This window comes from Rhinichthys klamathensis, unplaced genomic scaffold (assembly GCF_029890125.1).
Source record: "Rhinichthys klamathensis goyatoka isolate OS25496 unplaced genomic scaffold, OSU_Roscu_1.1 h1tg000331l_1, whole genome shotgun sequence".
NCBI lineage: Eukaryota > Metazoa > Chordata > Actinopteri > Cypriniformes > Leuciscidae > Rhinichthys > Rhinichthys klamathensis.
In genome coordinates, this window is record NW_026606846.1 from 1,372,443 (window position 1) to 1,398,015 (window position 25,573).

Here is a 25,573-nt window from a genome sequence, read left to right on the forward strand (position 1 = left end):
ATTACATTACATGAGTCACGTTACATAGGCCTATTTTCAGTTCAAAATGGCAAAATTAGACAAAACTATATTAGTTTGCCTGATTATTTTTTGTCAGTCGTTTAACATTTATGACCTAAAAAAAGTAAAATATGAAATGTTAAGTTTAGCTACTTACATCTTATCTCGCACTTGACCGTACGCGTCGAGTCGCACTTTTAAAATTCGCGCTCAGCGTCTGTGAACATAAAGCCTGCCTACTTTGATTTGATTGGTCATCTCAAATATTCTGACATTGACGAGCAGTGACAGACCAATGAGGCTCAGATGAACACACACATGAACACACACACACACACACCCTGTCCTGTGTTTCTGACGTGCTCTCTGCACGACGCCGCTGCGGATTGAAGATGAAGAACGCGCTGAATCTGATTATAACAAGACTGAAGCGAACACGAATTTGTGTAGCCTACATTAATCTCACATTTTTAGGGGGGCTAGGCAGAAGTTTAGGGGGGCTGAAGCCCCCCTAAAAAGGGCCTAGTGACGCCCCTGGTGCTGACACCTCTGGCAGACCTCACAGAAAAAATGCAGAAGGAGCTGGGGAACCTGGGGATGATCCTCCCTGCTGTCACAGAAATCAAATCCCTGCTCACCGTTGACACTCACGCTGCACTTCCAATGGGCATTGCTGCTTTTGCAGAAACATTGGCAAACAACGTGTCAATTCGCTATGGAATATACTATACTGATAAACAGCATCAGTGTTAGATCCCCGTTTCAAGACAGAATGGATAATCCGAGATGAGTCTGTATGCAACAAACTCGGGGAGATCCGCAACCTCCTCATAAAAGAAGCGGAGGACATTAACGCTCCCAGCGGGACAACCGAGACCGACACACCACCCGCCGCTGACCTTAATCCCGAGCCTGAACCAAAAAGAGCTCGCCTGTTCGGGTCATACTTCAGCGAGCAGCAACGCATAACCGGAGACGCCAAAGGTGAAGTTGAAAATTACCTCTCATCCCCGAGACAGAACCCGGACGCAGATGTTATGCTATTTTGGAAAGAAAACTCCACGTCTTTTCCCCGCCTGGCTAAAGTTGCTCGCATTGTATTCAGCATCCCAGGCGGGTCTGCGAGCGCAGAGGGGGTTTTCTCCGCTGCTGGCCTGCTGTCAAGAAACCACCGCATGAGTCTGAAGCCTCAGACATTGGCGAAACTCGTGTTCTTGAAGGTGAACTCAAAAGAACTGTAGGCTAGATAAGGAAAGCAAAAAGTTCAGTTAGCTATAAGAATTTTGGCCTAATAGTTAATTTACTTTTTAATTTAAAACTTTGATGTAGGCCTATAGCCAAATTTTTATTTATATAATTAGTCCCATTGATTCGTTTGATTTTACAGCATTTTTTTTTTTTTTTTACAATTGATATAGGCCTAAGCCAATTAAAATTTTAATAGTGCGCGCTGAGCAAAAGTTCAGTTAGGCTTATCAAAATTCTGGCCTAATAGTTAATTTACTTTTAAAACGTTTATGTATATTTTTGTTTATATAATTTTTATTTATATTATTAGGCCCATTTATTCGTTTAATTTTACAGGACTTTTTGTGTAGGCCTAGGCTATATTTCTGTTCTTACATGCTAGGCCTAATTTGTAATTTGAAATAAAACATTTCTGTTTGGAAAATGTTGTTGTTGGTCTTTAGTTCTTTTTGGGAGGTAAGGCTGTGGTCTAAGCTAAAAGTGAAATATAAAAACATGCAGATTGTTTTCCTTTTTTTGGAGCGAGCGGGGGGCGATTTGAGTGGAGCGCGAAGCAAACTGCGTTGAGCGCTGAGCTATAATGAGCGGAGCGGCCTGGTGTAGCTTTGAGCAGCGGAGCGGAGGGGTGAACAGTTCCGTGAGCGAGGAGCTGAGATTCTCACCGCTCCACTCCGCTCATATACTCTGATGGGAATATATGTTGCACTTGACGCACCACTACAAAACGACTCGACATGATGGCGTAATGGTAGTAGTACATTACACGCAGAAGACAATATTCCTCCACCCAGGCGAGCAACCACAAAGAAAAGGTGTTAACACCAATTCTCGCCTAGGACAACTGGAAGCTGCTAGGGACTGGAAGATCCTGGCTGATCTTGATCAACGGCTTATTTTTCCACCTGAGATTGCCACCACTAACCTACGACCAGATATTGTTTTGTGGTCTGGATCAGCACGCATTGTTCAACTGATAGAGTTAATAGTGCCATGGGAGGATGCGGTAGATGAGGCATATGAGAGGAAGAAACTGGCCACTGAAGCAGAACAGCGAGGATGGAGAGTCCAGGTTTATCCAGTGGAAGTGGGTTGTCGAGGTTTTGTGGCACACTCTACAACCCGGTTCCTCAGAGACGTCGGATTCAGTGGCCAAGAGTTGCGTCGCACAGTAAAGAACTTATCTGAAGCAGCAGAAAGGAGCAGCAACTGGCTGTGGTTGAGACGGAAAGATTCTGGCTGGCTGTGTACAGGCCGCCACGCTACGGTTTCGTAGAATTCTTGAAAACTTGAAGAGTCTGTTGGTTTATTTGTATACGTTCCTGTGGATATTGCGCGAATGACGGGTGGTTGGGCAGATATTGTGTTTTGCGGTAGGTGGTATGCCATACGGAACCGTTGCCACTGAAACTGCTTTAACGCACCAGTGGGGCTCGACAGCCTTAGTCAAACGGGTTGGCGCGTATGGTTGGGTTGCGGAGAGATTGTGGTTAGGTCTCAGCAGCAGGAGGGATGTAGAGGTCAGTAAGCTGGGCTGAGTTGAGTGGGGGACGGAGGGGGGTGACTCTGGGACGCCAGAGTTACTGTCGAGCCCTCTTGAGGTGTCGTGGGCTAGTCGGCGAAACACTGAGGATGGAAGGTGCCCACTTGAAGACCCTAGAGATGTCCCCTACTCGGCTCAATCCAGACGGTTGTCGTGCTGGTCCTGTAGTTGCAGCCGTCGCGTGTGCTGACGTGCCAAGTACACTGCAGCCGTAAACGCCGGACAGAAGGGGAGTCACACCACCATATGGAAAGAAGCGTAAATGGATGGAGAAGCATAGTTTACTGTAAAGCTACGTCTTAGTTTCGCTTATCTTGGCGAAAGCCGAGTACAAATCAGCATGAAGTTTTAACATCTACTCTCGTGTAATGGAAATAATGTCAAATGGAATAGATGTTGATGCCATTGAAATTCTGCAGCAGAGCGATGACATCTCAGATCATTATCTAGTCTCATGTAAATTACATTTAGCCAAGGCTGCAAAGCCGACTCCGTGTTACAAATATGTTAGACCTATCACTTCTGCCACTAAAGATTGCTTTATTAATATTATTCCAAATCAATTTCTTCTCCTCAGCATCCCGGATAGCTTAGAAGAACTTGATATTGCGACAGAAACTTTTGACTCTCTTTTCCAGCACTTTAGACACAGTTTCTCCTTTGCGTTTAAAGATTCTCAAAGCCTTTAAAGCAGGAACAGTTATTTATTAGGTTATATGTTTAAATATACAGACAGTAGAATGGAACAACATACTGTATAGAAAACTTAGTTGTAACAAATAATGGACTGTTGTGCAGACGAGGCTGTAAAAGCTTTCTCCTAGTATGAGGTTACGCACCGCTGTGTGGGAGTGGCGGGGTTAAAGCCTTTCTCCAAGATCAACAGTTACCTTTCCCTCTTATACCCTGAGCAAAGCATTGTTAAACATGAGTGGAATACCAAAAACAAACCCGACCGACAGGAAACCGAAAGATGAGGCAGATGGGTGGTGATCAAGAGGGGGAGAAGAACATTAACATATTCTCCTCAAGGCATGTGTAAGCAATACTAAGATTGTACATTAGGATACTTTAATATAATATCTCTATTAAGTTTACCACCGTTCAGTTCAGTTTATAAGCTGTCAGATGAGATCAAACATGGCATAGTTACATATTAGAACACACTAGTAAATAAACAGTATGTAGTTGGAAGCATTTGTCCTGTGAAGTAAATAATACAGACGTGTCATTGAGGTGCAAACGACTCTTTCTCTCCCGACCGAACTATCCTGTGACTGGAGTGTCTCATGTAATGGAAATTTTTAATCTAACCAGCTTATACCATATATGGTGTTAAAAGAAACTGCAAGCAGCATAGCATCGTTTTCCTTATTTGCTGAAGACGAGTTGAGAAGAACATTCGCAGAAGAACAATTTGTTTTCTGAACAATTTGTTTCTCTCTAAAACGGATAAGCTCGCTTGCACTAAGAGAAAATGTGTTGCAGTGGAAAATATACTTAATTGTTTAGATGACATATGTGTGTAAGTGTGTGCGTACAACCAAGGGGTGTTAGAATAAGTGTGAAGTTTTGGTGTATATGAACCGAAAGAAAAGGGAAGTCATCGCCCTTCTCATGTCAGACTCTGTCTGTGTGTGAACTCCCTTTCTTGCAAGAAATAAAAGCTTATAACTTTCAAGATCTCTAGTTGTCCTTCAATAGTTATTTAAAGTTTATTTAAAGTCGATAAAGAATTTTCACGACAAATGGCGACGAGGATGGCGTCCACCTAGGCCTCCCGTGGTGTCCACAATTCTCCCGTCCCTCAAAGTTGGGGGTTGGAGCCATAGACTTCTTGTCTTTGGGATGATCGGTCAATTGTTTCTTCCACGGAGGTCATCAGTTTTGCGATGCGATCCCGAGTAAAAGAAATCATGTTGCAAAAAGCACGGTGAGAAAATATTTTTTGGCACTAATAGATATTCCAAAAGGGTCAGTGAGACGTGCACATTTCCCAAAAGGGTCAGTGAGACGTGGGAGTCTCAGAGTGGGATAAGGCTATCCCATATATATATATATATTTAAGTCCAGTAGATGGCGATTACTGGCCGGTGTGCTGTGACCGCACTGGGAAAGTTCTCAAAAGTAAAGACCAGTAGTGACGGATTACTGGTAGGGTGTGGTGACCACACAGGAAATTTTCAGAAAGTTATCTGAAAAAAAAAGGCTAAATAGTGCAAAAAATGGGTAGTACTAATAGTAAAAAGTCATTGGAGACAGTGGATTTCTCGAAAGCAAACTGTAGTTAGGGTTAGAAACAAAGAAAAATGGAACATGGTGGCATCATAGGATACCACCGATGATTTGGAAAATATGTTTTTTGTTTTTTTATGAGGTCTGAGTGTAAGCCATCTGCAAAAGACTAAGGCAAATTGGACAAAAACAAGTCCAAAAAGAAAAGAAAAAGATAATTATAACCTTGATGCTCGAATCATAGATTTATGGTTAAATGAGGCAATTATTAGACAAAGAAAACAGATAAATGCAGTGTTAGCACCATTAGAAAGTGCAGATAGCAGAGGTACAAAGGCAGAAGAAGCCAGAAAAACTTGACTAAATTCTGTTTCTTATTCTTCCGAGGAAATGAGATGCATGAAAACCCGCCTGGCTGAGGATGACCGCTGTCCGGCTCCCTACTCCCCCCACCAACCACAGCTAGTGGCCCCTGACATGGGACCGGAATCCGGAATGGAATCCGGCGACACGCAACTCATCAACAACAGCTGCTGAGAGATCAAGCCAAGAATAAGTAGAAAAAGACTGACAAAGACACTCAACTTGCTCTGCTGAAAATGGGAGGTTTGATAATGGAAGATCATCCAAGAGGAGGACGAGGTAGAAGAGGACGAGGATGGGGAGGAAGAGGATGAGGAAACAGTAACAGACCCGTAATGGATCCTGAAGCCTGTTTTAATTGCAGAATAAAGGGGACACTGGAAAAGGACTAGTGATTAGTGTCGAGGGAAAGAAAATTAAGTTTTTAATTGACAGTGGAGCAACAAACATAATTAAACATGAACAATTGCCTGATTTAACTGTATTATCTGGTAGATGGACAACCTCCAGAAGTGCCACAGGGCATCTGGTGAGGGAACCATATACAGCAGATTTGTCTTGTCAGATTGGTGATCACTCATTTTCGCATGCTTTTGCTTTTGCGTGTAATCTGCTGGGTAGAGATTTAATGTGTAAACTGAGGCTGAACCTGTATTGAGATGACAGTGGCCTCACTGCTGATATGACTATGATACAAATGCCTGCTGAAATATTGTATGTGTTCGAATGGGGCACTCCTCAATGTGGGCTGAAAGTTAAAGCCACAAATAAGATGCCTCCTGACCATGATTTCAAGGAAGAAAGTAATTTGCATTGTACGTGTCGTGTAGGCAGTGAGCCAGGTGAAATCTTTGTTGAAAAATGGACTGAAGTAGAGATTGAGGAACTGCAGACCTCAGAGCTATTTTGGTCAGATAAGTGGTGTGCGGTGAAGATTGAATTGACAGATAGCCAAGCATCTCTGTATGATGTGGAGGGGGCTGTCCCTCACATCTCACTTGCAAAACCACAGACTGCAAAGTGGAGAGACTTGGGGCCTTTTGTAAAACAATGTGACTCATTAAAAGATTGAATTCAAACCACTTACAAAAATGTGTGGCAATCTGAGAGCACAGGGTTTTACAAACAGTCAGAAAGAAAATACATTAAGGGAATTAGGACTGTTGAAGTGTTGTGGGATAATACAATGACAAAAAATTAAGAAATTTCTATTCCTGAGGGTATGGAAGCAGTTCCACAGGGACTCTGGGCATGTGACAAATACGATGTAGGTCTGATTAAAGGGTGTGACCCTGTTAAAATCACTCCAAAAAGTGATTACAGACCTAAGAAAATGCAATATGCTCTAAAACAAGAAGCTATTGATGGTATCACCCCAGTATTCAATTCATTACTGGAAAAGGGCGTGATTGTGCCGTGTCCAGATTCACCTGTCAGAACACCTATTTTTTCCTGTGAAAAAGATTCTGTTTAGGCCAGAGCTCCGAACCGTACCAAATTCGTATACAATACTGTCTCAAATTCCGCCCAAGACAGTCTGTTACACTGTGGTAGACATCTCAAATGCCTTCTTCAGTGTACCAGTTGATAAAGATTTTCAGTTCTGGTTCGCTTTCAATTTCAATAGTAAACCGTACACATTTATGAGGTTGTGCCAATGGTACTGGGAGAGCCCAACAATTTATAATGAAGCGCTGAGCCATTACACCTGCCAGAAGGCATTGCCCTGTTGCAATACGTCGACGATATTTTACTATGCTGTCCATCTATGGAGGTATGCAAAGTTGCAACAGTGGCTCTGTTGACACACCTGGCTGAACAGGGACACAAGGTTAACCCTTGTAAAGTGGCGGTGGCACAGACGTCTGTCACCTTCTTAGGCCATGTCCTGTCAGCTACAGGGAAGTCACTCTCAGAGAAAAGAGTGACAGCCATTCAGAATATTCCAAAACCTACCACAAAGAAACAAATTATGTCCTTTTTAGGTATGACATCATATTGTAGAACATTCACAGTGCTAAATCCGGCTAAACTACTCCCCATCGAGGGGGAGGGGAGCCTCATTGTTGTATTAGTGTTTTGGGAGAAGTTTGCAACCCAAGAGTGGATTTGCAGAGTGAGACTTTGGTAAACCCTGAACTCATCTTATTCGTAGACGGCTCACCGAGTCGTGACGAGTTTGGAAAAAATCGAGCTGGATACGCTGTGGTCTCATCCAACAATATCCTGGCTCAGGAAGCTTTGCCTCCTTCATTTTCAGCTCAGGGGGCTAAGTTGGTTGCACTAACTACTGCATGTATCCTGGCTGAAGATAAACGTGTCACCATTTACACCAACTCCAGATATGCTTTTGGTGTGGTACATGATTTTGAGGCATTATGGAAACACAGGAAGTTCATGAAAGCTGATGGTAAGCCGATCCTGAATCATTCCTTAGTAAAAGATTTGCTGGACGCTCTGTTACTCCCCTCTGCCATTGCTGTTTGTAAATGTCAGGGCCATACGACAGGCAGAGACGAGATATTTGAGGGTAACAAAGGGACCAATTACATTTCAGGTGTCTGGATGGGACCTGATGGAAAACCATGTTTAACTAAACATTTCTTTTCAGCTTCTGCAAGATTGACACATGGATTGGACCACATGTCAAAAAGGAGGAATACTGATATGCAAAATAACTGGTTTACAAAAGTTTTTTTCCAAAGTGGCCCAGGAGTACTGCAGCAGATGCATGCTTTGCGCTACAAATAATGTGGGTAAGGGTCAGGCAATGAAACTAGTGGGGCATCCCAGCCCAGACAAACTTTTTAGTCACTTCATGATTGACTACATTGAACTAGCTCTGATCAAAGAGGGGTGAGTGAAAGTGTGTGAATGTGAATGTATGAAATAAGGTGTTCTGAGAAACCCAGAGACAAATAAATTGGAATTTGAAAATGTTAATCAAATATGTGTTATTGATGTGGAAGAAAGAAACAGTGCCACACATGCGCAGCATATAACTTTGGGAAGGCAGAGAGCAAGAAAGCTTGCCCTGTCAACCCCACATTAACTTGTTCCTTCTACAGGATGTCATGATGGATCCATCAAACAGAACTGATTCTGTTCCAAATGTATAAAATGTTTTCTTGTTACTGTTTAACATTAAACTTCACAGGTCTCATCAAAAAAGGACGACCAGCCAGACAAGCAGATTATGTTAATACATGTTGTCACTAACAAAAATAGTTAAGGTCTCCATTAACAGGTGAAAGCAGCCAGGAAATGGCTCACTCCACAAACAAGGTCCAGTGGAGTGCGGTTGTGATCTGAGGGAATCTTGAAATTATCAGCAGGGTTGGAGAGTGTGATACTTCGTCCAAGCATCTCAACTTAAGCTACACCAACTAGCCTCAGCAACCCCAAACGCCGACGACAATGCACAGCGTGAAGTGGGGGATCAAGGACGTGCAAGTAACGTACCTCCCTTGCCAGCGAGGGAAAACCCATACAGCGGTTCGCAAAGAATCATTCTGGTGAAGATGGAACGTCCGTGGGGCAACGAGATGATCAACACGTCCGGACGTGTTTCAGGTTTGTAATTCTATAAATTACAAACCTGCGCACATATTTTAAAAAGCACATATCTATAGAATTCTGAATGAGCATGTGAACGCCGTCTGCGTTAATCACAGGTTCGCGTTTAAAGTCTGATCATTTCGACGTTTGAGGTGAATCAATCAAAGTTAACTTTAGCTGGAAGTAACATTATTCAAGAACCGCTATAATGCCAAAACAATCTGTTACCTTAAATGATATGTTTATCTCTGTAAAGCTGCTTTGAAACAATCCATTGTTAAAAGCGCTATATAAATGAAGATGACTTGACTTGACCAACTAATGGCTTAAGCTTATTTGTGTGATGTTGATTGATGTTTACTTTGATTCAATCAAACTGTACGACTGAGTATTGAGATAGATCTCATGATTTGATTAATTACTGATTAATTTGAAAATATTTCAGGTACACATAAATTAAGAAGAAGAAAATCTTTTAATTTTGTAGATTATAGGGACTCTAACCAGGTACATTACTGAAAAGAAATAAGAAATAATATTGGGACTAAACTAGAGGGTTTTGAAATTCTACTGCAGACATCATAGATGCTAATAAAAATTAATAGTTGTAATAGTTGTTCTCTAGTAAGAGAGAATAGGTGATAAGTTACTTTGCCGGATTAGGTCTGAATAGATAATTAGGTAAACTTCGATTGTGATGAATGAATAATAATATTAAGTATATTTTAGGTGTTTCGAATTGCTAAAATAGAAAAAGACTTTCAAAAGGGGATAAACTATGATGATGGATACATTTTAGATGAAAGAATGTTTCACTTGTTTTCCTTTTCAGAATGTTTCATTTATACTTCTTTTTTTTCTTTTAAAATGTAATTCTGTGTTATGCTTATTTCCTTAAAAATGTATTTCTGTTTTATTTTGTTTTCAAGATATGAAAAAGGGATGGAATGTAATGGAAATTTTTAATCTAACCAGCTTATACCATATATGGTTTTAAAAGAAACTGCAAGCAGCATAGCATCGTTTTCCTTATTTGCTGAAGACGAGTTGAGAAGAACATTCGCAGAAGAACAATTTGTTTTCTGAACAATTTGTTTCTCTCTAAAAGTTCGGATAAGTTCGCTTGCACTAAGAGAAAATGTGTTGCAGTGGAAAATATACTTAATTGTTTAGATGACATATGTGTGTAAGTGTGTGCGTACAACCAAGGGGTGTTAGAATAAGTGTGAAGTTTTGGTGTATATGAACCGAAAGAAAAGGGAAGTCATCGCCCTTCTCATGTCAGACTCTGTCTGTGTGTGAACTGCCTTTCTTGCAAGAAATAAAAGCGTATAACTTTCGAGATCTCTAGTTGTCCTTCAATAGTTATTTAAAGTTTATTTAAAGTCGATAAAGAATTTCCACGACACTCAACAGTCCTCGATCAGCATAGTGATGAAACCCTTGCACTAGATAGGCATTAGCATACTGTAATGATGAAGGCCATTGTGCCACGTTTAATTCACATGTATACAGCGGCGGCACCAGGGGGGGTCTTGGGGGGTCTCAAGACCCTCCCAAAAAATGCTTTGACCCCCCATTTGACCCCCCACCCACTTCCTGATTAAAAAAAAAATTATATCCGGGATAAATATTTAAAAATGTTTATCTTCAAACTACGCAGAACAATAATAATTAATAATTTATTCGACATACAAAATATATAAACATAAGAATCACGTTCCCTCTAAGCTGCGCGCGTGCGCGGTCTTGCACTTCTGATGCCGCGGCCGCGCAGAAAAGAATAATATGCCACGCAGAGGACTGACGCGAAATGTGTGGGGAAATCCATTTGATTGTATGTGAGAAATAATTGCAGTGCTCAAACTGGTGAGTGCAGTTAACAGGTTTCAAAGAAAGAGAATGATGTGAGCGCGTGTGATTGGCAGTGAGTCGTGTGTGCGGACCAAATAGCCTATCTCAATACGTGAGGCGACGAGAAACGCAAAGACATGTGAAATAAAATCACAATATCATGTTTTAAAGAAGAGTGGTTTGATTAAAGTGGTGGAAATAACGGATGATGGACACAGAACGGTAACAATTACACACCCACCCGCGTGCAAACTCAAAATACATCATTAGTTTACATAAATTTAAATAGTTTCAGGCATGGTTAGATTAGGCTACTATAAAAGAGTTCACATATTCACTTTTCTTGAAAATATTTAGCTATTAGATCTAGCTATTTACAGTAAATGCTTCAGTTTGTTTTCATATTATAATAATATAATATGAAAACAAATTGAAGCATTTAAACTGATATATCACTTCAAATACTTCAATTCATTTTTTTATATTATATTAGGCATATATGTTATTATATTATAAGCCTAAATAAAGAATCTCACAAGGGTATTGTTTAGGGTTCATTGCCATTAAAAAGTTTGAAACCCCCTGCTAAAGAAAATATAGGCTAGGAAATTCATAAGCTATAAACAATCATTTAACTTTGATGGTTTAATGCTGCCTGTACAATTAATTGACTGTACAAAAACACTTTATGGTTTTCCTAAACCATCTCAGTGTAACAGCTTAATTTTCTTTCATAAAATATTATATTATTGTAAAGAATTGAACTGTCCTGCAGACGATTTTGTAAATAATTTTTCATAGGATTTCTTAGTAAAGACTGGAAACAGAGGACACCGAGGAATTGGAGGATGAGGAAGATACTATTTTGTAAATATGTTTTCTGTCATGGGTGTGGCTATGGCAATTAAAGTTCGAGCATATTGTTTGCAAACTGCAATTGATTAATTAATTAAAAACAAAGTAGTTGATATGCTGTGTTGTTTTTGTTGTTAAGTAGCAGCAATATGCAGTTATTAGCCGTGTCCACTGTATTTTTTGTTGGTTTTCATGAGACCCCCCTTGAAATGACCAGGACCCCCCATTGCCCCCCCAATCAAAATTGTCTGGAGCCGCCACTGCATGTATACCTTTAAAGGGATTTCAGAAGTACTAGGGCAGTAAAGAGTCCTGCCCATATTTGCTCAGCCCTACAAATCCCTCCTCTGGTACATTGGACCTCAGGAATTATGTGAGGTACATTTGTGACCTTAAAATTTAGGGCTGAGTGCATTGAAGAAGTGTCTCCATTGGCATAGTAGCACAGAGTAATGATGATAATTGTCAAGGATGCTAAGAAGATGTCCAGAACACCTACTCCCATCAGGTGTAGGCTTAGTCAGATGCACAACAATGTGGACACACTTGTCAGGAACTCTGTCCACATAGCAAGGTTTATGTCCATCGTTGGCTTTGGCAAGCCGAACAAGATCTCTAGTGTCTGTGGTGGTCTGTTCCTCCTCATGGCATCTTCAACTCTCTGCTGTTCATGTCCCACAGGAACAAGATCTCTAGTGTCTGTGGTGGTCTGTTCCTCCTCATGGCATCTTCAACTCTCTGCTCTTCATGTCCCACAGGAACAAGATCTCTAGTGTCTGTGGTGGTCTGTTCCTTCTCATGGCATCTTCAACTCTCTGCTGTTCATGTCCCACAGGAACAAGATCTCTAGTGTCTGTGGTGGTCTGTTCCTCCTCATGGCATCTTCAACTCTTTGCTGTTCATGTCCCACAGGAACAAGATCTCTAGTGTCTGTGGTGGTCTGTTCCTCCTCATGGCATCTTCAACTCTCTGCTCTTCATGTCCCACAGGAACAAGATCTCTAGTGTCTGTGGTGGTCTGTTCCTCCTCATGGCATCTTCAACTCTTTGCTGTTCATGTCCCACAGGAACAAGATCTCTAGTGTCTGTGGTGGTCTGTTCCTTCTCATGGCATCTTCAACTCTCTGCTGTTCATGTCCCACAGGAACAAGATCTCTAGTGTCTGTGGTGGTCTGTTCCTCCTCATGGCATCTTCAACTCTTTGCTGTTCATGTCCCACAGGAACAAGATCTCTAGTATCTGTGGTGGTCTGTTCCTCCTCATGGCATCTTCAACTCTCTGCTCTTCATGTCCCACAGGAACAAGATCTCTAGTGTCTGTGGTGGTCTGTTCCTTCTCATGGCATCTTCAACTCTCTGCTGTTCATGTCCCACAGGAACAAGATCTCTAGTGTCTGTGGTGGTCTGTTCCTCCTCATGGCATCTTCAACTCTCTGCTCTTCATGTCCCACAGGAACAAGATCTCTAGTGTCTGTGGTTGTCTGTTCCTCCTCATGGCATCTTCAACTTGCTGCTGTTCATGTCCCACAGGAACAAGATCTCTAGTGTCTGTGGTGGTCTGTTCCTCCTCATGGCATCTTCAACTTGCTGCTGTTCATGTCCCACAGGAACAAGATCTCTAGTGTCTGTGGTGGTCTGTTCATCCTCATGGCATCTTCAACTCTCTGCTGTTCATCTCCCACAGGAACAAGATCTCTAGTGTCTGTGATGGTCTGTTCCTCCTCATGGCATCTTCAACTCTCTGCTGTTCATCTCCCACAGGAACAAGATCTCTAGTGTCTGTGGTGGTCTGTTCCTTCTCATGGCATCTTCAACTCTCTGCTGTTCATGTCCCACAGGAACAAGATCTCTAGTGTCTGTGGTGGTCTGTTCCTCCTCATGGAATCTTCAACCCTCTGCTGTTCATGTCCCACAGGAACAAGATCTCTAGTGTCTGTGGTGGTCTGTTCCTCCTCATGGCATCTACAACTCTCTGCTGTTCATCTCCCACAGGAACAAGATCTCTAGTGTCTGTGGTGGTCTGTTCCTTCTCATGGCATCTTCAACTCTCTGCTGTTCATGTCCCACAGGAACAAGATCTCTAGTGTCTGTGGTGGTCTGTTCCTCCTCATGGCATCTTCAACTCTTTACTGTTCATGTCCCACAGGAACAAGATCTCTAGTGTCTGTGGTGGTCTGTTCCTCCTCATAGCATCTTCAACTCTCTGCTGTTCATGTCCCACAGGAACAAGATCTCTAGTGTCTGTGGTGGTCTGTTCCTCCTCATGGCATCTTCAACTCTTTGCTGTTCATGTCCAACAGGAACGAGATCTCTAGTGTCTGTGGTGGTCTGTTCCTCCTCATGGGATCTTCAACTCTCTGCTGTTCATCTCCCACAGGAACAAGATCTCTAGTGTCTGTGGTGGTCTGTTCCTTATAATCTGCAAACCAAGTATGCAAAGGTTACAACTTTTAAGGGAGTATCAACATGTAGTAGTTAAGTTGTTAGGCATCGTAGTATTCCACATAATAACTTGATCTCTGATGACAACAGAGATGGCATATTTTGATTGAATAATGAGATGATTGCTCAGGATATAATGAAGGAAAAATAGCATGAAAAAATATATCCCTGTTTACATAATGACTGTGACAAGGTGTAGAAAAAAAGAAACAAAAGAAAAGAAAATGGGAAAAGAATGCGGTGGATATGAATTGACCAAATAAAATCAGTTGACTATCAGGACACTGTAGTACATGATTTGAGATACGGGGTTCCCGTCTCTTTAAAAGGGCAAACATGGAAATTGTGTCAAAAAGAAAAGTTTTAGAATCTCTAGTACTGTTACGTAAAACCAAATTCAGAAACTTGATGAACTTCAATCAATTGTTGATGTAATTATCAGTAAAAACCTAAAAATGTCTCAAATGAAAAGTAAATGAAATGCCCATGGTGTTACTGTAAGATGGCAAAAAAAAAAAAAAAGATGCAAAAATAGACGAAAGCAAAAATGAAATACTTAGTGGAATGCATACATCTGATGTATAACGTTACAATAAGGAAACAATTCAGTTTATGTGCGGTGAATTGAGCTCAAATTACTTTTCACCTAGGTTTGTTACTAGAGCATGGTAAAAGACAAAGTTGTGAGAAAAGCATCTACATAGTTAATGCAACTGTGAAACATATTGAAGCTGTGTGTCGTTTCTGTGCTCCTGTGCAGGGCTGGACTGGAATGAAAAATCGGCCCTGGCATTTTGGCCCAGACTGGCCCACTACATATGATCATAAACACAACCGATCTTTGCACACCCTTGAATATGTATACCAACTCCTATTCCTTAAAACCACTACTGCCATGTAATGAGTGAGTAGGAATGAGTAAGAGTTAACAGATGAAATAACTACTAATTGTAAAATACAATTGAACTACATCCTAAATCAAGCTACAGTATAAGTTGCATTGGCATAGATATACCAGTGTTTCACACAGGATTTTTGGTAAATCTGTGGTGGGTGTACCTTGATCCGTCTAGGGGGGTTTAAGGGCATGCTCCCCTGAAAGAAAATGTTGTGCTTTTTAATGTTAAATTCATTCATCTGGTGCACTTTGAGAGTTCAAAATTAAGAGCTGCAACCCATATTCAGTGTGCAAATTGAACAAAGAAAAACTCAAACCTCTTTTAGTGATATAGTATCTGTCTACATTACACTACTACATAATAATAGTTATAATATTAATCCCATGGCAGTAATATACATATATTGTAAAACAAATGCACTGAAAAATAAAATTAACTTTCATAATTAGTTGTGTACTAATTTCTATACTTGAAAGAGATAAACACATGATCTTTTATTTTGGTGGAAAACATGTTTACCAAACGCGTCATTACAATTCTAGTAAAATGCGTAATCATCAACTATGCGGATGTGGAAATAATGCCTGGGTAATGGGCTCTACACTCATAGCCTATAAGTGATAAAGTAGCCTAGTTCTGCTTAACACAGTCCTCTACACTCGCTCACTTCTCTCCTGATCCTCCACACTATCCTCATCAGCCACTTGAAGGGCCTGTTTCTTTCTTTCACGCTATTTCTCTGCACATTCCTTGCGTTTCTTCGCAATAGTAAGCATCAAATAGTAAGCATCTGAATTTCCATACTTACAATATTTAGATTACAGAAGACTTCTCCGTGGTCAGTTCAGCTCAAGCTTTTGTAAAGCAAAGACTTAAGGCAGGCGAGCTTCTTCATTTCATTATATATTTATTAAATACAGGTTAACTAGTTTACATAAAAAGGTACTAATATATAAAACACAAATAAAAGTAAATCAAAACCAAATAGTTTACAACCTTTAACTACATGAGGCGCAATGGCAAGGCATCAACACCGGAGAGGCCGATGGTGAATCAGCGTCTGCTGGACATTCTCTCTCCAGTCCATCAAACTCTCTGACATCTTCAGAAATCCTCCTGGAAACTCCCTAGGACTTGTGTCTATAAAGCCTTTCATCTTTTCGTCCTCCTTCTTTGGACCTTCTCCCTGCTGCATTCTGTGCCTCGTCCGCAACACAACAGTAATGCTTGCATTTTTCTTCTTCTTTAGCAAAGCTCTTTCTAATACATGTTTTGTTCCTCTCTACGCTTATTAATAAATGCTTCAAACATTAAGTGTGGTATGTGTTTCTTTATAAACCATTTTCTCAATAAATGATTTCACAAAAACTGTTGCAGTGTTTTACTTTATAAACCATTTTCTCTATAAATGATTCTATAACAACAATTGCAGTGTCTTCTTCATAAACCACTTTCTCAATAAATGGTTACAATGATTATTACAAGTGTCCTTAATTATAACACTTTATAAACAAATCGTTTAACAACAACCTCTGGTGTCTTGCTTTATAAAAACACTTTCATTATATAAAGTTACAAGTTTTGGTTAACTATAACACATAAGTACTTCATACACAAAAAGGCATAATTATAATAGAATAATTGCATATTCCATAACAAGATGTATCAGCCCAAATAGCACGTCGGCCCACCGGGAAAGTGCCCGGTATGCCCGATGGCCAGTCCAGCCCTGCTCATGTGTATGGTTTAACCAAAGCCGAGTGCAAAATGAATGGGAGTCTATGGGGCTAGACGGCTAAATGTGTCTCTTTCACCCGATTGCCGTTGAGAAATCTCAGATTTGATTGTAGGTTTTGCAAGTTCAACATGGGTTATAGGTCAAAAGTTGAATGAACGAGTACTTATGTCCTTTCGATTTCTTACAGGTTGAGTTGTTGTTGCCCAAAACACACTAGCATTCTGCTAATGAGCGCTGATTGGTCAATGAAGGACTGATTACGACCAGAGACACCGCTTGATGGCATCGTGGCATCCGAAGCGGGACCAGAATGTTAAGGCGGACTTAACTCTTCCAGCGCGTGTATTTACCTGTCAGCTGTGTTACCTGTGTCAGCTGTGTTACCTGTGTCACCTGTGTTACCTGTGTCAGCTGTGTTACCTGTGCCACCTGTGTCAGCTGTGTTACCTGTGTCACCTGTGTCAGCTGTGTTACCTGTGTTAGCTGTATCAGCTGTGTCAGCTGTGTTACCTGTGTCAGCTGTTTTACCTGTGTTACCTGTGTCAGCTGTGTTACCTGTGTCAGCTGTGTTACCTGTGTCCGCTGTGTTACCTGTGTCAGCTGTGTTACCTGTGTCAGCTGTGTTACCTGTGTCAGCTGTGTTACCTGTGTCAGCTGTGTTACCTGTGTCACCTGTGTTACCTGTGTTACTTGTGTCACCTGTGTCAGCTGTGTTACCTGTGTCAGCTGTGTTACCTGTGTCACCTGTCAGCTGTGTTACCTGTGTCAGCTGTGTTACCTGTGTCAGCTGTGTTACCTTTGTCAGCTGTGTTACCTGTGTCAGCTGTGTCACCTGTGTCAGCTGTGTTACCTGTGTCAGCTGTGTTACCTGTGTCAGCTGTGTTACCTGTGTCAGCTGTGTTACCTGTGTCAGCTGTGTTACCTGTCACCTGTGTCAGCTGTGTTACCTGTGTCAGCTGTGTTACCAGTGTCAGCTGTGTTACCTGTGTCAGCTGTCACTTGTGTCAGCTGTGTTACCTGTGTCAGCTGTGTTACCTGTGTCAGCTGTGTTACCTGTGTCAGCTGTGTTACCTGTGTCAGCTGTGTTACCTGTCACCTGTGTCAGCTGTGTTACCCGTGTCAGCTGTGTCACCTGTGTTACCTGTGTCAGCTGTGTTACCTGTGTCAGCTGTGTTACCTGTGTCAGCTGTGTTACCTGTGTCAGCTGTGTTACCTGTCACCTGTGTCAGCTGTGTTACCTGTGTCAGCTGTGTTACCTGTGTCAGCTGTGTCACTTGTGTCAGCTGTGTTACCTGTGTCAGCTGTGTTACCTGTGTCAGCTGTGTTACCTGTGTCAGCTGTTACCTGTGTCAGCTGTGTTACCTGTGTCAGCTGTGTTACCTGTGTCAGCTGTGTTACCTGTGTCACCTGTGTCAGCTGTGTCACCTGTGTTACCTGTGTCACCTGTGTCAGCTGTGTTGTCGATGGCTCGAGAGAAAAGAACGTGCAGAGCGCGAAAGCACCAAAGTGACTGAAGGATTGCCGTAAAGCAGTATCTCTGGTCGTACGCTGTGTATGACATCATTGACATTAAAAAGACTTTTAAAAGCAAATAAATGACTAAGAGGACAAACTCCTCCACTTCACTCAGTTCTTCTCTCTCCTCCTTCACTTCACTCAGTTCTTCACTCTCCTCGCTCTCTTCCATCAGGTCTGACATGAAAGAAAAAAATAGTACATTTAAATTTCAGTACATCAAAATAATTGTGCCACTAAAGAGACAAACACATTCAACATGTAAAACATGTCAATTGAAACTGATTAACAATTCCAGTATTACAATTATTCATTTTTAACAAGACATTTGGTCTAGTATGCATGTAGCATCTACAACCCCTAACCCAAGTGTTTTTATGGAATAAACTCAATTAATCTATATTAATATATTGTTATACTGTCGAGCCCTCTTGAGGTGTCGTGGGCTAGTCGACAAAACACTGAGGACGGAAGATGCCCACTTGATAGACTAATCTCATGAAATGGCGTATGTATGACACGCCAATTCGTATTTCCATTTTTTTCGTGCTATCAACGCGCATAATCGCTTTTCAGCGTGTTTATCAACCTTGACTTAACGTTACATTACTGTATATATATATATATATATATATATATATATATATGACCTACCCCAACCCCGTCCCTAAACCTACCCGTCACTGTGGTTAATACCATTTAGGAGTCTTCCCCTACCATCCTAGGGAAAAAAATATTGCTCCAGAGATGTAAATATTAATTTTTCTTCGTTTCGCTCGTACATTTAACGGCGTGTACATACACGCGGAATCACTCGGACATTTAACGGCGTAGACATACACGCAAAAGATGACTGTTCATTTCGGCGTGGGCATACAAGTGGATAGCTCAAAATGCGTATAGATAACACGCCACTTGACTTGAAAGTGGCGTGTATGTTTACGCAAAGTCATGATGTCATGTTCCACTTGAAGACCCTAGAGATGTCCCCTACTCGGCTCAATCCAGACAGTTTGTCGTGCTGGTCCTGTAGTTGCAGCCGTCGCGTGTGCTGACGCGCCAAGTACACTGCAGCCGTAAACGCAGGACAGAAGGGGAGTCACACCACCATATGGAAAGAAGCGTAAATGGATGGAGAAGCATAGTTTACTGTAAAGCTACGACTTAGTGTTGCTTATCTTGGCGAAAGCAGAGTACAAATCAGCATGAAGTTTTAACATCTACTCTCGTGTAATGGAAATCATAATTCATATTAATGTATTCATAATAACACAAACAACTATTGTGTTTTATGAAAACAACAATATGTGACCCGTCACGGAAACCAGGGACACAAGTCGGCAGCACAACTTGCGAGCAAAATGAGAAAGAAGCGTTTTTTTCCAAAATTGGTGATTTCCGCTTTTTTGCAGAATCTGTTAGTTGAGATCATGAAGAAGCCTCTACATGTTTGAGATAACAGTATTGGTATATTTAAAAGCGTACATTTTGAGGTTGAAATCGGCTTGTTTTTCGGAGATTCTAGCATGCAGTAGGGGCGTGTCATTGTCTGTGTGTATTTCCATACTGAATAGCCGCCGGCGCTTTTGCCCCCGCCCCCCAACAGCGTGGCTACTTAATATGCAGCGCTCTGGCCGGCTCTATCTGATATCAAAATTCAATGAAGATGGACGCCGCAAAGATTGTCGCAGACGAGCTGAAGCGTGGCAGTTACACCGAAAATGTTTTCGCCGCACTTTGTGGGCTCGGGAAACTGAACCGGAGGTATGGGCGCGGCGCGCGCGCCCTCGGTGCTTGAATACGGCGGCTCGGCTCGCTGACAGCGGTGGCTAACTGTTTCATATGTGATGTCCCGATTGCTTTGAATGGGGAACGTTTTGTGAACAGGGAACAGACTTAATGGACTGGCAACAATCTCCATAGAACATGAACTGGCACAGAGAATCGAAATAGAGGATGCAGTTAAGACCTTTGCTGCGATGAAGGCCTGCCGTGCGCGTTTCTGAAACGTAAGTTAAGCTTCATTTGCTCTCTAGTCGTTATTTAAGATGCTGAACCTGCTGATGATATAATGTGCTTGCGGACATTTCATTTGTGTGTGTATACGCACATAAGAAAGTGGTGTAAAGAGATTTGCAACAGTAATCTGAGGAGGAAATATGATTATTTGGAAAATTCCTGTCATGACTGCTTAAAGAAAAATGCCAGCAGGCATTTACCTCCTGCATAAACTTTAATATTGTTGACATTTTGGGCACACGCGCGTTGCGCACTATTTGCGTTATATGTAGGCCTATGGCTTATTGGTCTTTGTGTGTTGTTGCTGGTTTTGCGTTATATGTAAATGGCATATTGGTCTTTGTGTGTTGTTGCTGGTAAACGTTGCAAATAGAGGGGCAGCACAATTGTTTTTCGCCTAGAGCGGCAGAAGTGCATTCGCCGGTCCTGGGGGTGAGTTTGCATTAAGCATTAAAGTTTGTCGTTTTGTTTTAATTCTAAGAACACGTACATGTTATCTCATGTTTAGTCTGTTTAGACCTTCCCATACCTACCTATTGTTATTAGCTAGCTCAGGAAAGAAAAAAAAGCTGTAAAGCACAGGGGGAGCTTTACAGGGGGTATGGCTTATCTAAATGAGATGTAAATGAGCCCTATTGTCACTCCCAGCAGGAGAGAGAGGTGAGAATGCACAATCTTTTGAGGCCGTTTTCACCCATTTTACCTTTTTTGAGTTCCTACCTTCAAATGGCCACAACTTCTCCAAATATTATCAGATTTCCACGTGTTACACATCGTTGGAAAGCTTGGAGACTACACTTTCAGAATCTATGAATAACTCAAAATGCCGAAGAACCGACTTGTGTCCCTAGTTTCCGTGATCGGTCACATATGCTATGCACAATTACAATTTTGAAAATGCAGACAGGTTCAATGAATTTAGATGTTAAACTATTAAGCTATTTGCTAATGGGCTGCTACCCGACTAGCAAATGACGCTAATATCTGAAGGCCTTGATTGACCAAAGTTGTTAGCTCAGTAAGAGTTTTAGATGCATTTGAGCTTTGGTTACTTGCAGAGTGCTGGCTTGTGTCATTAGAGTGTGATTGTCTGCGGTTTTTGACCAGCACTTTTCCTCTGTATCAACATGACATCATGACTTTGCGTAAACATACACGCCACTTTCAAGTAAAGTGGCGTGTTATCTATACGCATTTTGAGCTATCCGCGTGTGTGTCCACGCCGAAACGAACCGTCATCTTTTGCGTGTATGTCTACGCCGTTAAATGTCCGAGCGAAACGAAGCAAAATGTATATCTACATCTGTGGAGCGATATTTTTTTTCCTAGGATGGTAGGGGAAGACTCATAAATGGTATTAACCCCAGTGACGGGTAGGTTTAGGGACGGGGTTGGGGTAGGTCATGTATTTATATATATACAGTAATGTAACGTTAAGTCAACGGCGTTGATAAACACGCTGAAAAGCAATTATGCGTGTTGATAACACGCCAAAAATGGAAATAGGAACTGGCGTGTCATACATACGCCATTTCATGAGATCAGTCTGCTGTATGGCCTGTTTTATGACAGGAATTACAGAATCTGTTCAGTTTGGCACAGTGAGGCTTTCTGAATTCTTAACCTTCGAATGTATTTTGTGCTGGAGAAAATTTTGTTGTGGATAACAACTTGAATTCAAGAATTCAACGATTCTTCAGTACTCTGTTTCCGATTCTTGAAAAACAATTCCCATCCAACAGGACTACAACCCCGCAGATCACGAAGGCATTGTTTTAGTCTATTAAAGATTTCACTGTGTTTTAGTGTTTTATTTCTGCTTTACATGAGCGCCACCTACTGTCAGAGAGTGAATTTGTGTTTTTTGTTGCATTGATCTGAACTGACAAATAAGACATTCCTGTTGGTTGAACAAGTTAATAACTGTAGATATCAAATCAATCAACAAAGTGTCCTGTGCTCACCACACACCGGCTATAGGGGGAAAGGAGAGATTTGGCTATAGGGTGATGTGTGGCTAACTTACACAGAAGAGACTTTGTTGCTCAGCACATGAAAATAAACTACTTACCGTGATCTCAGACTGTGTTTACGTGGTTTCTCCACTGTGTGGATCTTCATGTGTCGCTTCAGGCGACTTATAATAGGGAAACTCTTCCCACACTGATCACACGTGTGCGGCTTCTCTCCAGTGTGGATCCTCATGTGAATATTAAGAGATGATGATTGACTGAATCTCTTGTCGCAGTGTGAACACTTGTATGGTTTTTCTCCAGTGTGAATTCTCTGGTGCCGTTTTAAACTGTCCGCTGTAGTAAAAGTCTTCTCACACTCAAAGCACATGTACTCTCTCACACCAGTGTGAATTTTCTCATGTTTATGTAAATGTTTCCGCTGTGAAAAACTCTTTCCACACACAGAACATGAATGCGGCTTCTCCTTCGTGTGAACTGTCAGGTGTTTCTTCAGGTCTGATCTACAGAGAAATGTTTTGCCGCACTGATCACATGAGAACGGCTTCTCTCCGGTGTGGATCCTCATGTGAACATTAAGGTTATCTGATTGACTGAAACTCTTCCCACACTGATCACATGTGAACGGCTTCTCTCCAGTGTGGATCATCTCATGTGATTTCAGATTTGCTGATTGACTGAATCTCTTGTCACAGTGTGAACACTTGTATGGTTTTTCTTCAGTGTGAATTCTCTGGTGCCGTTTTAAACTGCCCGCTGTAGTAAAAGTCTTCTCACACTCAGAGCACATGTACTCTCTCACACCAGTGTGAGTTTTCTCATGTCTATGTAAAATAGACAGCTGTGAAAAACTCTTTCCACACACAGAACATGAATGCGGCTTCTCCTTTGTATGAACTCTCAGGTGTGTCTTCAGCTCTGATGACCTAAGAAATTCTTTGCCGCATTGATCACTTGTGAACAGCTTCTCTCCTGTGTGGATCCTCATGTGAATATTAAGGGATGATGATTGACTGAAACTCTTCCCGCACTGATCACATGTGAACGGCTTCTCTCCGGTGTGGATCCTCATGTGAACATTAAGGTTTTCTGATTGACTGAATCTCTTCCCGCACTGATCACATGTGAACGGCTTCTCTCCGGTGTGGATCCTCATGTGAAGATTAAGGGATGATGATTGACTGAAACTCTTACCACACTGATCACATGTGAACGGCTTCTCTCCAGTGTGAACTTTCATGTGACGCTCAAGATGTTGTTTGCGGGTGAAACTGTTTCCACACTGAGTGCAGGTGAAAGATTTCTTGGCTCTTCTTTTCTTTAAAAATGTCTTTTTAGTCTTTGAGCGACTAAAAGGTTTTTCTCCAGGTTGGACATGATGTTCCTCCTTCACTTCACTCAGTTCTTCTCTCTCCTCCTCCACTTCACTCAGTTCTTCTCTCTCCTCCTTCACTTCACTCAGTTCTTCACTCTCCTCCTCCACTTCACTCAGTTCTTCTCTCTCCTCCTTCACTTCACTCAGTTCTTCTCTCTCCTCCTTAACTTCACTCAGTTCTTCTCTCTCCTCCTTCACTTCACTCAGTTCTTCACTCTCCTCCTCCACTTCACTCAGTTCTTCTCTCTCCTCCTTCACTTCACTCAGTTCTTCTCTCTCCTCCTTCACTTCACTCAGTTCTTCTCTCTCCTCCTCCACTTCACTCAGTTCTTCTCTCTCCTCCTCCACTTCACTCAGTTCTTCTCTCTCCTCCTCCTCTTCACTCAGTTCTTCTCTCTCCTCCTCCACTTCACTCAGTTCTTCTCTCTCCTCCTTCACTTCACTCAGTTCTTCACTCTCCTCCTTCACTTCACTCAGTTCTTCTCTCTCCTCCTTCACTTCACTCAGTTCTTCACTCTCCTCCTTCACTTCACTCAGTTCTTCTCTCTCCTCCTTCACTTCACTCAGTTCATCTCTCTCCTCCTTCACTTCACTCAGTTCTTCTCTCTCATCCTTCACTTCACTCAGTTCATCTCTCTCCTCCTTCACTTCACTCAGTTCATCTCTCTCCTCCTTCACTTCACTCAGTTCTTCTCTCTCCTCCTTCACTTCACTCAGTTCTTCACTCTCCTCCTTCACTTCACTCAGTTCTTCTCTCTCCTCCTTCACTTCACTCAGTTCTTCACTCTCCTCCTTCACTTCACTCAGTTCTTCTCTCTCCTCCTTCACTTCACTCAGTTCTTCTCTCTCCTCCTTCACTTCACTCAGTTCATCTCTCTCCTCCTTCACTTCACTCAGTTCTTCTCTCTCATCCTTCACTTCACTCAGTTCATCTCTCTCCTCCTTCACTTCACTCAGTTCATCTCTCTCCTCCTTCACTTCACTCAGTTCTTCTCTCTCCTCCTTCACTTCACTCAGTTCTTCTCTCTCCTCCTTCACTTCACTCAGTTCTTCTCTCTCCTCCTTCACTTCACTCAGTTCTTCTCTCTCCTCCTTCACTTCACTCAGTTCTTCTCTCTCCTCCTCCACTTCACTCAGTTCTTCTCTCTCCTCCTCCACTTCACTCAGTTCTTCTCTCTCCTCCTTCACTTCACTCAGTTCTTCTCTCTCCTCCTTCACTTCACTCAGTTCTTCACTCTCCTCCTTCACTTCACTCAGTTCTTCACTCTCCTCGCTCTCTTCCATCAGGTCTGACATGAAAGAAAAAAATAGTACATTTTATTTTCAGTTACATCAAAATAATTCAAAGAAAGAAATATAGTGAAAGGACATGAAAGTGATCCCTGATGTAATGGTAGAAAATAGACAACTGCTATAAAAAATTATGATAATTTCATGGCTTTTTATAAATTGATGGATGTTGAGGTTAAGATGGAGTTGTTGTGTGTGGCTCGCCGCTTACCTCTGCTGAGATTTTTGTTAATTTTTCTGTTCCTACTACTAATCACTCAAAATGTGTCACCGCTGCTGGTGTATGATCGCCTGACCCTTTTAACTATAGGTAAATCTGCGGATCCAACATGACATCATGACTTTGCGTAAACAACACGCCACTTGACTTGAAAGTGGCGTGTATATCTATACGCATTTTGAGCTATCCACTTGTATGTCCACGCCGAAACGAACCGTCATATTTTGCGTGTATGTCTACGCCGTTAAATGTCCGAGTGATTCCGCGTGTATGTACACGCCGTTAAATGTCCGAGCGAAACGAAGCAAAATGTAGATCTACATCTGGGGAGCAATATTTTTTTTCCTAGGATGGTAGGGGAAGACTCATAAATGGTATTAACCCCAGTGACGGGTAGGTTTAGGGACGGGGTTGGGGTAGGTCATATATTTATATATACAGTAATATAACG

At 41.8% G+C, this 25,573-nt stretch overlaps 3 protein-coding genes across 6 annotated transcripts in view; all 3 read right to left on the reverse strand.

Moving 5' to 3' along the window:
* LOC130105983 (uncharacterized) overlaps positions 1-25,573 on the reverse strand; it is a 257,444-nt gene that overhangs the window by 210,691 nt on the left and 21,180 nt on the right. The gene's annotated exons all lie outside the window — the stretch shown is intronic.
* LOC130105968 (zinc finger protein OZF-like) lies at positions 13,985-24,898 on the reverse strand. Of its 2 annotated transcripts, XM_056272159.1 has the most exons (3): positions 24,878-24,898; positions 22,336-23,884; positions 13,985-14,070 (listed from the first exon to the last, which is right to left on the reverse strand). In XM_056272159.1, exons 1-3 carry the CDS (start codon positions 24,894-24,896, stop codon positions 14,064-14,066), a joined length of 1,575 nt encoding a protein of 524 aa, XP_056128134.1. In that variant the 5' UTR covers positions 24,897-24,898; the 3' UTR covers positions 13,985-14,063. The 2 variants fall into 2 exon arrangements, with proteins under 2 accessions (XP_056128134.1, XP_056128133.1); XM_056272158.1 differs by having other exon boundaries at positions 22,336-24,897.
* Positions 13,992-25,573, reverse strand: part of LOC130105976 (zinc finger protein 436-like) — a 274,724-nt gene continuing 263,142 nt past the window's right edge. The window contains exon 3 of the mRNA XM_056272169.1: positions 13,992-14,070. Coding sequence (XP_056128144.1) covers positions 14,064-14,070 — 7 coding nt within the window. The 3' untranslated portion in view covers positions 13,992-14,063. The remainder of the gene's footprint in view (positions 14,071-25,573) is intronic.